The sequence below is a fragment of the Gymnodraco acuticeps genome, unplaced genomic scaffold, assembly GCF_902827175.1.
Source record: "Gymnodraco acuticeps unplaced genomic scaffold, fGymAcu1.1, whole genome shotgun sequence".
In the NCBI taxonomy this organism is placed as follows: Eukaryota; Metazoa; Chordata; class Actinopteri; order Perciformes; family Bathydraconidae; genus Gymnodraco; species Gymnodraco acuticeps.
The window spans coordinates 560152-578689 of NW_022991642.1; the positions used below are offsets into that span (position 1 = coordinate 560152).

At 40.5% G+C, this 18538-nt stretch overlaps 1 protein-coding gene and 1 pseudogene across 1 annotated transcript; both read left to right on the forward strand.

Annotated features, from left to right (window-relative positions):
• The first annotated feature begins 1379 nt into the window (after positions 1 to 1379).
• Positions 1380 to 2723, forward strand: LOC117534305 (gastrula zinc finger protein XlCGF71.1-like). The gene has a single exon (XM_034198513.1). It carries the CDS (start codon positions 1656 to 1658, stop codon positions 2370 to 2372), a length of 717 nt encoding a protein of 238 aa, XP_034054404.1. The 5' UTR covers positions 1380 to 1655; the 3' UTR covers positions 2373 to 2723.
• Positions 2724 to 8261: 5538 nt separating this feature from the next.
• Positions 8262 to 18538, forward strand: part of LOC117534283 — an 865641-nt pseudogene continuing 855364 nt past the window's right edge.

Sequence of the window (18538 nt, forward strand, 5' to 3'; positions counted from 1 at the left end):
TTCATACAGCATCTCTATGGTATTTGTATTCACTCTGTCCTACACGGCTTGTTGGAGCTCCTGCCCCTCCCTGTGAGCCCACTGTGCTCTGATTGGTCAGCTCGCCAACTCTGTTCTGTAGACCACCGTTACAACGGAACATCAGTGATTATGAGATACAATGGCATTTTTTAGCAACCAGAAAATGACACCAGTAATGACAAACAGATGAGAATGCTGCGTGGGGTCTGGGTGCCGTGTTGGCGGGACGTTGCGAGGCTCGCCGCTGCTCACACACAGCCTCGCCACGTCCCGCCGTCTCAGGGTGAGAAATCCGCGGAGCTGAAGCTGAGAAAAGATTGAGTTTGTGTGTGTGTGAGAATTTCCGTGGATTAGTCAATTTGGACCAATTCGCGGATTTAACGTAACGGCTCCGCGGACGTAACATAACTGCTCCATTTGGGTCGTCGTTACGTCACCTGGCATTCTGGGGCAGCATAGACAGGCCTTTTATGTGTTAGAGTTTTACTCGCTACAGGGTGTACTTTGAGGGTTTGTAACTCTGCAGACCGTTTACATGCATAAAAAGCTACATAACACACAAGGGGACGGGTAATAACCAGAAAAGCATGACATGGGACCTTTAAATGTTAAGAAGCCCTCAGACGCTGTTTCTTGCAAGATGTTGTCCCAGCGAAAATTTTATTGCAGTATCATTACTTTTACATAAGAAGGTGCTGTACATTTTTCTGTTAATACTTGTATCCTTTTACTTAAATAAGGTTTGAATGCAAGATTTTCATTTGTAACGGAGTATTTTCATTCTAGAGATGTAAGTCTGTGAACAATGCCAAATACAATTCCTTGTTTACATTGCAGCTAGTGCTAAACTGGAAGTGGAAAGGGGCTGGGCAACATGAGGTGAATTGAGCCAACAAAAATACACAATAGGTGGGACTAAGAAAGATAATATGAAAGTATAAAAACAAAGGCATTAATTAGGGCTGCAAAATGTCTCCCATAGTAATGGTGATTAGATTTTTAGATGCCAACACTTAACAGTTTTTTTTACTGTGTGCTTCCTGTTTGCTGCAGATGTCCAGCTGCTGGTGGTGGTTAAAGAAGAGCTTCTCCCTGACCAGCAGGAGTGGAGCACCAGTCTGATCCAGGAGGACCCAGAGCCCCCCCCACACATTAAGCAGGAACAGGAGGAACTCAGGATCAGTCAGGAGGGAGAGCAGCTTAAGGAGCTGGAGGAGGCTGATATCACCAAGTCCACTTTCACTCCTGACCCTGTGAAGAGTGAAGATGATAAAGAGAAACCTCAGTCCTCACAGCCTCATCAAAGACAAACTGAACACATGGAAACAGAAGCTGATGGAGATGACTGTCGAGGACCAGAACCAGCCAGGAACTCAGATCCAGAGAGCAGTTTACAACCAAAGACTGAGGACGACACTGGAGACTCTTATGAACCTGACACTGGAGACTCTTCTGAACCTCACGCTGAACACAGTGCTGATTGGAAGGAGACCAGAGAACCTGCGTCAGGCTCCAACTCACTGAAAAATAGACAAGAGTCTGTCAGTGATTCAAGCCGTAGTGCTGTAAAGAAACAATTTGGCTGCTCTGTGTGTACGAAATATTTTACAAATACAAGAGATGTAAATCGACACATGACAATCCACACAGGAGAGAAACCCTTTAGCTGCTCAGTTTGTGAGAAAGCTTTTTCACGGAGTGGACATTTAAAGCGACACATGAAAGTCCACACAGGAGAGAAACCCTTTAGCTGCTCAGTTTGTACCAAATATTTTGCATTGAGTGAAACTTTAAAAAAACACATGATAATCCACACAGGAGGGAAACCAATCAGAAGCTCAGTCTGTAAGCAATCTTTTTTACTGAGTGGAAATTTAAAGGAACACACGAAAATCCACACAGGAGAGAAAGCCTTTAGCTGCTCATTTTGTACCAAATCTTTTGCATTTAATGGCAGTTTTAAAAAACACATGAGAGTCCACACAGGAGAGAAACCATACAGATGCTCAGTATGTAAGAGAACTTGTTCACAGAGTTCAAATTTAAAGAAACACATGAGAATCCACACAGGAGAGAAACCATACAGATGCTCAGTGTGTAAGAAAGCTTTTTCACAGAGTGGAAGTTTAAAGGCACACATGAGAATCCACACAGGAGAGAAACCATACAGATGCAATGTTTGTGACAAAATATTTAAATGGCGTAGTAATTTCAAAAGTCACGAGTGTGTTGGTCAACAGTCCTCACAGCTTAATGATATTCAAACTGAGGATAATGGAGAGGCAGAGCCTCCAATCAGCAGTTCAGCTGAACACATGGAAACAGAAGCTAATGGAGAGGACAATGAATAAGTCATATGACTGTTCATACATGAGAAAAATCTGTCTGACTGGATTAACATTGTTGCACAACATTCATATAAGACTTAAATGAACTCCATCTTTATCAACATAGGTGGACAACATGTTTAATGTTTTTGCCATACTAATTTTCTGATTTATACCTTAACCTCTTAAGCCCTGAGCCTGTTTTTCAGGTTTCAGGCTCGAAAATGCCACTAACACAACAAAGACTATATCTTCACTTCTAAAAGGGGTAAATTAAAAATCCTTTCTCTCACAGCAAGGTTACATCTGGGAGTTGGATGTAGAAGTGTCAGAATCAATATAGATGTTTTTATTTTAAAGTAAATTCAGATGGAACATAGTAAAAACATGTAAATTCTAATGTCCGCCTAAAAAAAAAAAACATTACTTATAGTGAAAACCACCCTTGAATGAAGGGTTAGTAGACTAAAAGCTTTAGGAATCCATACTATAACATATAAGTACCCTGTATCAAGATTGATGCAAAACAAGTGAAATGTTACCTTTTTAGACAGGTTTAGAGTCCAGGCGGACTCTGGGTAATTTGGGAACTATCAGTTCCATTTGACCTTTTTCACTGTAAAAATAATTGTATTACTTTGAATTATCCCTATAGGTATTAATTCCATCCAAATACAACTGTTGTGAAAATAAAATAAAAAACATACTCTGTTATCTGCTGTCCACTCTTTGCTCCGTGCGCTCTGGGTCCTGCAATTCCTGCTTCCTTACGTAGTAAACACTGCGTAGAGTCTGCTCCGTAATATGCTTACGCTGGCTGGCATTCTTTATATTTTACGGAGGACCATATCTCTGGAACCCATTGGTCGATTTGGGTGATTTACACCTTTTTCTTAACCATTACATCCAATAGAATCGATGGGCAGTTCCCAAATCCACGTAAACATTACTATTGCGGACGTAATAGAGAAGCAAACGAAGCATATCTGAAAGTACAAGCCTGAACGGCAAAACTTTATACCCATTATATTGCCATAAATATGATGATGGATTATCAGTAAAAATGTCTACATGACACAAAGACATTGGATTAACCTTGAGCGGCGTTTTTATTCCGTTGAACACAACTTTTGATCACAAATCAAAAAGGTAAGACGTAATTATTGTAATATTTTTGAAACCGGAAGTTGTTTACTTTCTCTTTTCTGGCTGATAGCTCCGCGAATTCGGGGTCGTACAGTGTTGACATTCCATGTGTGGAATCTGTGGAGTCTCAGCTTTAATCAGATATCTTGTTTGTGCAGTTACGATAAGTAATAAGGGCATTTCTACCGTGAGTGCTGTGCAAAAGTCCGTTAGCATTAGTTAGCATTTTTTCGCTCCATGCTAATTCAAAGGCTTGGTATTACTCTTGTGTTTCTTTTAGCTAAAAATTGTTCAGATTGTCAGTTAGCTGAGTTTTCTACCGTTAAAAGGGTATGGAACATTAATAGTTTCATAAATGTTAAAAGCCCTGAGACATAAAACGGTGGGAGGGGTCCACTGGGGGGACCCTCGGGCTTAAGAGGTTAACCACTGACTGTTGATGAATCATTTTATTTTGGATTGAGGGCTCCAAGTTTCCATATAGAGATATAGGATGATTTGATGTATTGTTCTTTATTTCTGAATGTTTTTTATCATTGCTATCCTGTTAATGAGCACTGTTTTACATACATGTACCTGTTATCTGATTGTTTTTGCTTCTGTAACTGTAAGGGAATACATTTGTCTATATTGTATCCTGATGACCTAATGCCATTACATGTAATACGTTACTCCCTAAGCCTGATTTCACCATCACAAATGTTCATTTCTTTGACCCCTTGACTCGACTATTTCTTGTTTAATAATCGTTACATCTCCTCAGGACCAAGTTCCCGTGTCCTGCCTTTCACCTGCTGATCACCCGCTGCTCATTTAAGGTGGACTGACCTTTACAATGGACCACCTAGTCTTAGTGTCTTAATGCAAAAGTGTTGTAAACTGATGCTAGACCAAAAACAAGCTGTTGTGTTGTCTGCTCTCTGCAGGACGGGGTCTGTACTCAAGATTGTTTATAAAATGAAGCTTCACTCTGTTTTTGTTTTCCAAACAACGCCAACAGAGCGATACGTCTTCTTTCCAGCAGATGGCATAAATGTTGCAGGTGTTCATGTTTAGAAGTCCGCTGTGTTTCATCCAAGCTTCCACTTTGTGCTCCGATAATTTTGAAAGTATCCGTTGTATGCTTTTCCTGTTCCAGTAACAAACGTGTAATTCACTGGACAGAGACAAGAGATAGTGGATGGATCCAGAGGAGAACCAGAAGATAGTCCGTATAGAGCAGGGGTAGGCAAGTAAGTAAGTAAGTTTGGCCTTGGGCCAATATTTTGCTGAGCCGCAAGATGGTGGGCCAGAATATAATCAAAGCCTAATTCAAGGAATTGATTTTGGTAAGAGGGCGCAGCGCCCCTGTTTCCCGGTTCATAAAAAACTCTATCGCTGATAACCCTCCCCATCAACACTGATGCGCAGTCAGATCCGCTGATTGGTTCACTGATGATATAGGCGCCCAATCCAGAGCCTCTGGCTAGACTCGCCCAAAGGGAGGCTTGTCCTCTCTAGCCCCATTTCAGTCCCAAAGCCAGGGCTATTATCTGTATTTTAACAGACTTATCTTTTAAATTGAGGTGTAGCCTACTTATTGTTCTCTTCAAAGTTTATTTTTCTCTGAAATTTTAGGGAGGATGGTCCTCCCTTTCCTCAATGGACGAGCCTCCACTGAGTAAAGTAGAGTTATTAACTAGGTAGCAGTGTTATTTAACATACTTTTATTCTGATAAGTATTGTCAAGTTCTCTGGGTTTTTGGCATTTATTTGAGTGTTTGCCCACATTTGAGAGGCTTGAGGGACAACTGGAATCATTTTTCCTTTTCTTTATTTCAACTTTTCAAGGACACATTAGGATTCTTTCAGGTTGAAAACCTTTAAAAAATACCAAAGGACAAAATAAATCAATTACAGCAGTTTTGCTTTGCAATTTCATATATTATAACCTAAATTAATCAGTAACCAAGTATTTTACTCAAACTCAATGTATTTAATAGTTAAATTAGTACTTTAATTGACCTGGTTCCCCCCAACCACACATTTGCCATATGTGACCCGCTCTATTGAAATCAGTCGAAAGTCGGAACGGCTCATTTCAAAATAAACGTGGATTTGCGTAAAAACTAGTTTTTCGGGGTTAGGGTGTTTTGTTTGATTTTAAATAAACAAAGTCTTGGCTTTCAGAATATGACATTTTTATTTCCAAAATCACACGATAAATACATGTTTGAAGCTTGTAAAAGGAAGATGACAGCTCTCACTCACCACTCTGCTCTTCCACAGCGCCGCTTCCCCTCCCTCCGCTGACATTATGAATGTAAGCAGATATGTCGGGACAGAATTTATTTTACCGGACAAATTTGAAACTTACCGGTCATGTTTCAATGATAATAATAAGAATTGTGTAGCAGAGTTTCCGTTAGCAGGTAATCACCGGACTAGGACCGGATATGCTGATGTTTAAAACTCAGTTAATGGGGCTCATTTTTATATTGCTTCAGTTTATAATCGTTACAGATCGAAAAGTTCAGATTCATTTTTCAATGAATGATTCCACAAACAACAAACAACATCATTATTACATTCAAACAAACTACTTGCAGTAGATGAAGTACATTATTCAAAACTTTACATTAACTTTGAATAATAACACAGGAGAAACGGATGCTCTCTTTTCCTCTCTCCTGACAGCCTGTCAGTTTCTCATGCAGCTCGCTAAACAGTGGGCGGGGCTTCAGGTGATTATGCAGAGCTGGGTGTCTCGTCAGACTCAGCAGCTGATCTGATCTCTCTCTCTCGGGTCCGGTTATACTTCACTCGCGTTTATGTCCATATCGATCAGATCCAGCTCTCCTGATCGGCCTTTAAAAAAAATCTCAAAATAAGATTTTATTTTTGATTCTCAAAATTACGGGCCAAATATTATTGCTGGCGGGCCAACAATGGCCCGCGGGCCGCCTGTTGCCGATCCATGGTATAGAGCATTCAGGTTCTGAAAAATATCTATAGCTAGAAAAAAAACATGGGTCAAAAACCTGAATAGAGCTAGAAGATAGCCAGTATAAAGCCAAGAAAGACCCAGTAGCAAGACAGGAAGGAACCAAAAGAGTTTGTATTTTTAGTGTGAATGCTGTGCCACAGCATTCCACTATAGTACTTCAAATCTTTATTCTTCCCCTTATTATTATTTCAGCCAACACTTTGGCTCTCCATAACTTCAGCTTATTTACAACTACAGAAACCATTCAAATATTAAACTATTCAGCCTGTTCAGGAATCGATGGGAAACCTTCAACCTTTTCAAAATATTTCATATTTTTGGAAATATTCAGCTTTTTAAACTCTTTTTTTAACATTGAAGTCAATGGGAGATGCCTTCAAATCCACTTTTCCTACACTTTGAGCCAAATGCTTCTCCTTACACATACTTTCAGCTAGACACTTCATTCTAACTTTCAAATGATCAAAAGACCTTCAGCTATTCAATTCCTATTCAGAATTTTTATATCTTTTAAACGTTTTGAGATATTGAACTTAGTTTGGAGCTTGGTAGAGAGGCCTTTTCAGATTTTAACATTAGTGTGGATGGGAGCAGCTCGTTAAGTCTAGAGTGCTTTGATCTCAAAACAGAGTGGAGCAGTGCTTGAAATTCTCCCCCAAAAATGTTTTAAACTTGCCATAATTCCCAAACCCTACACTCCTCAGACATATTTTTTCATGAAAAACGTAGGAAAACCTCTCCTAGGTTGGAAAATTTAAATAAAATTAAGAAAAAATATTAAACAAAATGCCTCTTGAGGACATGAAGTGACAGATAGTCCAGCTAGCTCCCAATTTATTCCCATGTTAAATTGCTCCGGATCTTTCTTCAGATCAGAGAGAACTACACTTTAGACAAACTTGTCAGATATACTGCTCAATGCATTCTTATGGGACTCAGTGCTGCAGTTGGTTGTCATGGTGTTGCTGGGCAGATTGGAGCCACACACACACACACACACGTCAGTGACATCATCCAATCAGAGCAGACACCATGGAAACTCTTGATCTCTGGGTTTACACACACAGGTGTTTGTAAACATTCAATCACTACTACTTACATTTGATATCTTTATTTAACTCCTTCAGCCTAATTTCAGCTGCAGGAACCATTCAAATATCAAACTATTCAGCCTTTTCAGCACATGATAGGGAAACTTTCAAATTTTTCAAAATATTGTATACTTTTTATAATATTCAGCTTTTTAAAGTCTTTTTAACATGAAGTCATTGCAATGCATTTGAGGCTTTAACAATTAACACACACACACTCGTCTTCTCTCTCTCTCTCTCTCTCTCTCTCTCTCTCTCACACAGACAAGACCACACCACACTCTCTCTCTCTCTCACACACACAACACACACACACACACACACACAACAAACACACTCTCTCACACACCAAGACACACACACACACACACACACACACACACTCTCTCTCACACAAAAGACACACACACACACACACACACACACACACACACACACACTCTCTCTCTCACAGACACACACCGATGATGATGAATGATCAAGAGAAGAGAGAGGGCGATCAAGAGAAGAGAGAGAGTAATGTAACCTCCTAATGTAATGTATAACTCCTATGAAAATGTTCAAAAAGTGCTCAAACTTTGTGAAGACATCTACGGGACAGTTTTGAGATTTCTTCAAATCCGTTGCCATGGCAACACAATGCTCACCATGAAACACGGTTTTCTCATAACTTCAGTGAAAATGCTCAAAATGGCCCTAAACTTCACAGGTTTGGTAACGATGCAGCCATCAACACATCTAAGCGTATTATGGGGTGTCATCCAATGTCGTTGCCATGGCGACAGATTATTCACCATCAAGTTAGTTCAAAAGTTTGCAGTTAAAATATTCTGCTGCTTTCCCAAGCCATTTTACTTTCTTTTCTCATCTTAATACAAATTCATTCACTACTACTTACATCTGATATTTAACTCCTTCAGCCTATTTTCAGCTGCAGAAACCATTCAACTATTACATTATTCAGCTATTTCAGGACATCAAGTCTATACATGTTGTTGTTTATACCTTTTTTTTAAAAAACCTTTTCTTTTAAATATTAAGCTTTTTCTGCATTTTTGTAGCTAAAAGCAGCTACCATTCAGCTAATAACATATTCAGGTTTTTCTTTATTTTCAGCTAAATTCAGCCATAAATGTTCACAGTTTACAGCATTCACACACATTTTCTGCAGGAAATGCATTTTCTAGTTTATTTCAAGCTCTTCTCTTAAGATATTAGAACATGTATCCTTTTATTCCATTTTTTTTTTTTAAACTTACATTTTTGCTGCCAATTATTGAGATTGTTTCACAGCTTTATCTTAAATATTTAGACTTTTTTCTTTACATATAGATGACATAGGATGAACAGCACGATCCACTCTGCTGGATTCTGCCCAAATCTGCTCTAAATGCATGCAAACGTCTCGCTTTATCCATACTCCTGCAATTGTATTGTTCTGGATTCATAGTGAAGTGTATTAGATGTTCTGCACTGGTATTAATTAATATAAAGTGAAATACCCATAAAAAAAGTCAAAAAAGAAAAGACTCACTTAAGGAAAAAGGTACTGAACCAGTGAGAGTTCTTCATTTTCACATAAACATGGTAAAATATTTAAAGTTGTGACCAGATGGTGTCGCCCTCTGCACACATTTAACGCTTTACATTTTATGTATTTATTTTTGCCTTTTATACCACACTGCAAGTCTGACATTTATTAATGAGACGACTGGAAGTTACACTGCAGATTTAAACACTTATAAACACAGCTCAAGTCTTTCACAGCCAGAAATAGTTCTCTGTTTCACCTTGTCTATTATCTGCATTTTCACAGCTAGAAATATTCAAGCAGAAAAATCAGTGCCTGTTCAATCAAAGGGAAAGCAATCAGCTAAGACAACATTTGTGAAGCGGATAAGATCCACTCAGCGTACAAGACACATCAATCCTGTAATCTTTGGTCATAATCCAGGCTCTATGTTCACATAGAGAAGGATTTTACAGTGTTTGAGGGCCTATGTCGGTTAAAAGCCAGCAGAAGGGTGTATTAGTTTGGGAAATAACTCATAAAGTTGTAAATAAACAAGAAATAAATTGTAATAATGTTAGTGCAATTTATGGCTAACCAACCTTAAATGTTAACACAGAGAGAGATCAATAAAACACAAACACAGACATGGTTGAGATTAATTATTATTCAGTTGCGCAACAACAATAATAATCTTGGAGTACATCACCTGCCACAGCAGTCAATCGTGGAAATGCCCCCCGAATACCAGAAACAGAGGGCAGATATACGTTTTCTAAATGACACACAAACATGTTCCCTAACCATGTTTAACGCACACACATGGTTTAGGTCTCCTAAACTTGGACATGTTCCAGATGTAGAAAGGTCATCATCTCCTGACGTCTTTAGGAGTCTTGTAGGATAGGAATTATCCAATAAACAAATTATCCAATAAACAAACTATATATACGTCTGCACATGAACGCACATACATTTCTTAACTAACACACAAACCTCAATGTTTTCCCTCTAACTCTATTATAATCTAAACATCCTCTTTGTCAGCTCACTTCAAGTGAATAATTAGCAAAGAGACGATTAGCCTTGGCTCTGAAAACTGTAATTTAATAACATAGTTACTATGACTAGGTCCAAGATTGATATAACAATACCTTAACAAAGTGTTTGATAGAGGTTCACCCAACCTTGCAAGTGGAGCAATGCAAAAAAATAATAAAAATACTGACAACATAATTATTTTTATTATTTTCCCCCCAAATGTAGGAATTTAATATACTTTTGTTCTTATTAATGGCTGTTTTCTTCTGGTAAATTAACCTTACAAATCTCAGAGAATATAAACATTTGTTTACGATTTAATCTTGCTTATTTTCTTGGAATATTACCCTCCTCCCTTTCTACAATCTACGAATCTAAGAATCTACAATGGCCCTAAAACACTGCTGATAATAGACAACCCTTCGTCTTGTGTCAGTGGAATGTATGAATAAATACATATTAAATATGGAGCCTGACGATTACAAAAACACAGCTCTTAACGTTAAATAGGATACACTGCCTTCAAACACATTTTGAATTGAATCAAGCTAATATCCTTTTCAGTTAAATCCCATCTCAGTGTACTCTCAGCTGACCGTAATCCCTTGCGTTGTACCACCATCAAATCTATCGCTACATATTTGGAACAAGGACCCTTAGTCATGAATATAATTGGTTTGATTGCCAGGCAAATGATTGTAAACATATTTTCCTAATGATGTTTTGTCTCCACAGTTTGGTTGGACTCATGTGACTGCTGATCATGGGGACTCAGTCTCACCTCATCATTCACAACCTGTTTGAGGGGATGATCTGGTAAATAAATAGTCCTTTATCGTCTTCACATAGATAAAGCTTCACCTTACTAGTTTCTTAAGTTTCTGTCTTTAAAAAGAAAATATTCCGCTGTGTTTTACCATTTCAATAAACTTGAACAATTTTCCCATTTTATACTCACACTGTGCCTCATTGCATTTAAATAAATAAAAAACTGCACCTACTATGTTTATCGTGTTTATGGCTAGAAAAATCTAAATGCATTCCTACATGCCTTGTTTTACAAAACTTGTTTTCTCTAAATCTCTTATTTATGAGTCTCATGTTAACTCTTCTCTTCTCTCAGGTTCATTGTGCCAATTTCCTGTGTGATCTGTAACGACATTATGGCCTACATGTTTGGTTTCTTCTTCGAGCACACCCCTCTCATCAAGGTTGGTTGCCTATTATTGTTTTTCCTATTATGAAAAACTGTTAATGCCAGCAACAGATCCAGTCCAGCCTGTTTCATCAATAAAACTCACGTGTTTCTAGTAAATGGAGGGGAGGGAGAATGTGGCGCAGTGGATCATTTTAGGTATTTCTCCATAATATTAGTTCCTTCTCCTTGTTCTTGTTTACTTATCGTTAGTCAGTGTTTTATTGACACATTTCATGGACACTTTGAAAGCGTTGTTTGGTACATGGTGATGTATTAACCTGCTATCGACACATTCACTGTCTTCTGTAGCTTTCCCCTAAGAAGGCATGGGAGGGATTAATCGGTGGATTGTTCTCCACCATAGTGTTTGGCATCATGGTAAGAGTTATAGAGAATCCTTAGTTTTGTCGTTTTTGGACCTGTTTTTCTATCTTAAGATAGTTTAGTTAGATAATGCAGCACACATGCCAATCTCGCTATATCAATTAAAATTACACTTTTTTTATTATGCCTGTGAATTGTATGTGCTCCAGATTATAATTAGATCCTAGTTAGCACATGTTACAGCTTTTCTACAAGCTTCATTAATATCGGCAGACAGAAAAAATGAGCATACAATCCTAACATCCTGGCTGTTTCACTGAGATGTGCAACATCTAATTAAAGCTTGAATTAGCTCTGAATTATTAAACAGTCTACTTGTTGCAGCTTTTCTTGCCCTTATGTCTGTCATTTGACAATGAAACAATATTTAATATTGAAACCTTGCAGCGGAAACCTTGCAGCGGCGGATAAACTGTGGCTCGCTTACACTAATTGCACCGCATTAGCGCATAATAGCTTCAGATGAGGAGGTGAGGCCCCCTCATAACTGCATGAATCCGTATGGCACAATATAACTCAGTACATTTTTTGTAATTGTTATACCCTTTTTAGTAGAATTGTATAAATTGGAAGGCTAACAAGGTAATCAGCTCGTCGGTGATTTTCAGCCCATGCGTGGTGAACTGCGTGTTAGAAAATATGAGATCTCAGACTGGCTTACCTGTACGTCAATCAAGTGGCAAATGCCATAGTAAGGATGGATGATAGGCTAACTTAAAAATGTTTTTAAATAAATGTTTTTTTCTGTGTGTGTGTCGGCAGCTGTGCCAGATGTGACCTGATTGCTAATTCAAGATGTTTTTGAGGACCCTTTGATATTCATACCAGTGGCAAATGTTCGCTTCATTTGGTGGTTCAAATATAAAGGATTCTCTAATGTTGAGTTAATTTTGTTTTGTTTTCTTAAGGGAAAGCGCCCCAGGTAAAAATGTCCCTATGATGTCCATATGACTTTTTGTTGATATTAATAAAGAAAGGGAAAGCAGTTTTGGCTTCTGCTTCAAACTTCAAAAAAGGCCAAATACTGGTACAAAGTAATATTGCTAAGTTCATCAACAAATAGTCACATATTTCTGGGTTATTTTGGGAACAAACATCTGTATTCAGTGTACGTGGGTCCAACTCTGGTTGGATAAAGAGAAAGGCTCTTATATGTCACCATAATCATCCAATCACATCAGGTTGTCCATCATGTCTGTGCAGATTCATCCTTTTGTTTCCATCCAATCTGAAAATATATCATTTATCCTCGTCAGTGAAAGCCAAATGAAATACCTTACGTGTAAATGTAACCCTGGCTATAGAAATTCTGTGTTTATTTGTAAAGGACAAAACAGCAATATGAACAATCATACAGCAGTCCGTGTAGCATAAATGTGAAGTTAAGTATCTAAATGCTATTCTTAAAAATAAAAAACAGCGTACGTTTGTGCTATTATCTGTGACTGCTCCACGTAATCCTTTTGGAAATAATTTGCCATTTTATTGGGTTCTGTCCTCAGAAAAAGCTGTATATTTTTAAACAATTTACTCACTTTTTTGTAACAACATTTGCTTCATTATAGCAATCAATTTCTAAAAGAGATAATGAATGTATAGTCTCTTCCTTTCCCCCTTTTCCACTGTCACTCCATCCTTTCATTAATGTCATTTCATGTCTTAATATGATTTATTTATTCACTGTGAGAAAACCTTTTCAAAGGGACTATATTGTACATTTAAGAAGATGTTTAGAAATGAAGCTTAGCGCAAGTTCAAGAAGGAAGACCATACCCCCTGGTGTTACACGTCACTGCAAGCTCTTCTCCCATTAAGTAATCAGGGGCGGTACTCCCCAGCTAGCAATCATTGCACCTGCTAAACCCTTTAAATCTGCTCTTCCCTCTCTGTCAGTTGTCATTTCAGGTGTCAACGCACAAGTGTACGCGTCATGGTGTTCATGGTTAAGCCAAGCAGCAGCAGGGCTTTGTCCCAGCTGAGGGCTTCGTTCCAGCTCCAGGCATTTATTCATCAGCTCCGCAGTATCGCGGATTAAGCTACAGGCGGCGTTCCCCAGTCGGGTAGCGGGTCAGCCGGCCGGACGCGGGAGGAAAAGACAAGGAAATCGGACTCCATGGAAGTTCCTCCGGCCTAATGGGAATGGCTACTTCACGCAAACAACTGACGTACGCTTCAGTCTCTTGAGAAGGCATCACTGGCATCAGGGCCGCCTAATGCGGCGCTTCCGGCTTCACGTGGAACGGGTCCTCATCACATGCGGAGTTTTACCCATTCTGGCTTCAACTACAACCCCTCCTGCAGGCAGGCAGGGCTTAAGCTATCCCATTGAAGCTATTCCTCCTGCGCTCACTTCAACAGGCGTCAGGGTAACGTTGGCAAAGGCAGTTGCAACAAATTCACGAGATGTTTCGTATATTGTTACGACATTTGGGTCATGCAGAGTGAGATCGCTACCCTTAAGAGAGGGGTGTGGCGTGCATGTGTGCATGGGCATGGTATGAGCGAGCGGGATACATGTTTCTAGAAATAAACGTGGCAGCAGAAAAAAGGAAGGTCTGTGATCTTGCGAAATCTATCTTGCGAAACAGGAGAGCTAAATAATGCAACGACCTCCCAAGTAGAGCTCGCCTCTCTCCTGTCTTTCCGATCAAATGAGTTATTGAACCAGAAGCGTGTTGCTTCTGCCCTGGGAGAGGACAGAGAGTCACCCCCCCCCCCCCCCCCCCCCCCCCGTTTCCTCGACTACGGTCTGGGAGCCGACAGGAAGTTCAACACTATGCATTGCTACCTCTAGTCAGGGTTAAGGTGAGCTTCAGGCAGTGTTGGGGGTAACGTGCTACAGTATGGAGTTTCAGTAACGTATTACTTGCATTACTAATGCAGTCGGGTAATTACTCATTACAATGCTCAGTAACTAAACGCAGGTTCAAGCTTCAACACAGCGTTTCCTGAAATGAATGGCGTTTCGTAGGGCTTCTTTTCCTCAATGAACAAGTCGCTGCACATTATCCTGTTTATGACCAGATACTAAATAAATTAGGAATTCACTCCCAATATTAATTTAATGATTATTGACTAAATGATCGGTTTTCTCTTTTTCTTCTCCACTAAGAATATTCCGCTTCTTGGTGCACCAACGGCTAGATCTGCGACAACAACATCTCCTTGGCAGCAAGTTTATTTATATAGCACTTTCAATACAAGGCAATTCAAATTGCTTTAAAAAATGAAAGACATTAAGAAATGGCATTTAAAATCAGTCATTTAAAAGAACGCTAATAAAATAAACATTAAAAGAAAAAGTTTTAATATATGAATAGTTCAATTAAAAGCAGCGACAAAAGAAAAGTCTTCAGCCTGGATGTAAAAGTAGTCAGAGTTGCAGCGACTAAGGGTGCAACGACTAATCGACTAATCGATCAAATCGATTACCAAATTAGTTGCAACTAATTCAGTCGTCGATTCATTGTGACGTCAGCAGTGTGTTTACGTGCGTAAGCTCCAACGTTATTGGTCTTTTTATCAGTACCGGAGACATTTATAAATATATGTCATGTTTATTGCTACAAAAACATTATATCGCAGTCTAGTGTCACAACTCGTTCTAATATGCAAAGGACAAACAAATGCGCCTATGATGTATTTTCGATCAGATGAGATCTCTCTCCCCCATCGCGAGGGGACGGGGCAGTTTACACACACAGCTGCTACATGCAGCGGAGCACACTGCGGAGGTGGCGGAGAGAACGCGCTCCGAGGCGTGGTTAACTTCACCCGCTTCGATGTGGAGAATGCTCGTTGCCAAAGTGCAATAAGAGTTTATCATGTAAGGGCGTAACACGAGCACTTTGTCTAAACATTTAGCAAAAGTGCTCCACATCCAGACGGAGGAATGCACCGGGTTCCACTGTCTTTCTAGCAGCTCCGTAGCTCCATTCACGAGTAACGTTCCCACGTCAGATGTTATGTATGCTAGCAGCAACACACAGAGTAACTGTGGGGTAGGGACGGGTGTCGCAGTGGTCTGTGCATCCGATCATCAGATCAAGGGGGAGTGCTGGGGAACTCCAGTTCGAAACCCGCTCCTGCCGCCACTGCGTCAGGCCGTTGTGTCCTTGGGCAAGACACTTCACCCGGATTTGCTCCTGTGGGTATCGTCCACAGTACATGTATAATACCAATGTGTACTTGTAAAAGCGCCTCGATGACCTCGAGGCGTGAAGATGGACGGTGTGGTGCAGTGCGCTGTGCAATGATCATCAGATCAAGGGGTGAAACCCGCTGCTGCTGCTGCGTCTGTAAAGCCGGTGTGTCCTTGGGCAAGACACTTCACCTGAACTTGCTCCTGTGGGTATTGTCCACAGTATCTGACCATTGCATGTATGATATATGTGTAATGTGTGTATATGTAAAGCGCTTTGAGTCATTGAAAAAGCGCTATAATAAATGTAAGGAATTATTAACTACATTATACAAACTCGGTTAACTGAGTATTTATTAGTTTCAATTTCAGCTTTTCTGTTTACAGCCTGTCGACAGATTATTTAATACAATTCGGTAAATGCTCAGGTGACAATCTCGATGACAAGGTCAATGTTCCCCCCTTTCTACGCACGGAGATAATGTAATCTAATAGCGTGCAGGCCAAGGCTGGCTCTTCAAAGCAGATATTACGACGCGCTTTAATGTTCCCATCATCGTTCAGCTGAACTCTTCAGCCTTAAGTCAAGTAGGAGAAATTATGCGTGCACCGGCTATTCGGGTAATAATATTAATAGCGTCTCTCCCCAGTTCAAATCACCCACTGCTCAGGGAGATCTCCTAATGCGCTGCCTTCACGCATCTAGCGTTCAAATACAACATTACTAAACTACAACTCCGCTCAACTGGGAAAAGAGAAGAAGAAACAGAAGAGACTCCTCCAGGAGCACAGCGTTCCTAATCATGAGGAACTACAGGCCCAGTCTCACACCGGAGTTCCTAGCCATCACATCAAGCTCATGGTATTATCGTTCCTCTAACCAACTGCGTGCATCCACATAAACGTCTTCAACGACAGTTGCTCTTACTCACCGGGCAACCGTACTTTGCATGCGGATTCTTCGGCACGCATCATCTCCCGTTTCCTGGACGTGGCATCCGCCGGCCTCACGACGACCGTGTTTTCCCCGACTTAAGGACGTGCACTGCACATCCTCCGTTTTGGGGGGGATATCTGCATGAGATCAATCAGATTTCCACTATTTCTACACATTTTTATCACACTTGCTGGATCTAACACTAGCGTCCCTCCATCATCCTCACTTCAGATGATAGAAGACAGTCTTAATCACTCAATCAGCTCATCAGCATCTATGACTCATCCCAGCACACTTAACGCTAATTAAGATATACTATATCATGGGTCATGTCTCAGTATTTAACCAAGTGTACGTCTTTTCTGCGTGCATCCGGCACTTCATTCATATTCTCGGGTTCATGCTCACTTGGCTCGTGGTAAACCAGGTTACGATATTCATGCATCACCGTACTCAAGCTAACAGCTCTCGGGCATTATATCGTCTACATCTCCCTCTTCACCGGACATCGGCTCGTGCCGCCAATCAAGATCTCTTCAGTTTACCTATGGTAAATATGCATATAACTGGTGGTGGCGTCTAATAGCATATCAGGGCTTTCGTTCAGACAGGTGCAGCCATTCAAGGCATATCTCCCTCCTCCCTGCCAACTCGGACGGTGGTTCTCCTCCGCCTTCATATCCCACATTCGCCCGGACATCCGTGCGTGCTGGCCATCCAAGGTCCGAACACTAAACGGTATTTATACATACAACTGGTGGTGGTCTTAGCAAGTCAGCACATGTACGTGTCACCGTGTTCATGTTTAAACACTTAATATCGTCGTGACCTTCAGGTTCGCTCGTATTGAATCCTGCCGCGCAGGTTGCGGCCAGTGGGTCCGCATTATGTTTAAACCCTGCACGTGCAGGGCGAGTAGGCCAGTGTCATGTTTAACCCTGTGTGTACAGGTTGCGGCCTATGGGTCAGCATTTGTTTAACCCTGCGTGTGCAGGTTGCGGCCTATGGGTCAGCATTTGTTTAACCCTGTGTGTACAGGTTGCGGCCTATGGGTCAGCATTTTGTTTAACCCTGCGTGTGCAGGTTGCGGCCTATGGGTCAGCATTTTGTTTAACCCTGTGTGTACAGGTTGCGGCCAGCGGGTCAGCGTCATGTTTAACCCTGCGCGTGCAGGTTGCGGCCGGTGGGTCAGCGTCATGTTTAACCCTGCGCGTGCAGGTTGCGGCCTGTGGGTCAGCATCGTCTAATCCAACATGCAGGCGCTAAGCATGGTTGGCGTTCACATTAACCCTACAGTTATTCCGACAATCTCATCATGTCCCGGTGTTATCTCATTTCATCCGCAGATCTCCTCAATCAGCCAGCAAGGTAAGAAATGCTTCACATCTCAGCACTTCTTACTTCTCTTCTCTTTGGGGGTTCATCGGAGCGGTTTTCCCCTCCTGAATGATATCCTACAAACCGGGGCCTAATCTCCAAACATCAGTTGATTCATTGTTGTAATCTGTCAATCATAATTTTCTATACCACGTGTCCGGTATTAAACATGTATTTCATACATCACGTCTCTCATGATTGAAATGGTGTTCTTCAGTATTTTTGGTTATAGTAGAGATGGAGATAGCAGCAACGTATTTTTCTGTCTTTTCGTCTTGCTGTGACTTCAGTGCAGTTGGGTGTTTTTTAGGCTGTTCCACTGTAACTGTAACTAAAGCATTGTCTCCAGAAATGATATGTTTAGGACTGGTGTATCAGC

Bases quoted from the DNA above. Each gene is read 5' to 3' on its own strand.
- LOC117534305 (XM_034198513.1), top strand. From the start codon at position 1,656: ATGACAATCCACACAGGAGAGAAACCCTTTAGCTGCTCAGTTTGTGAG.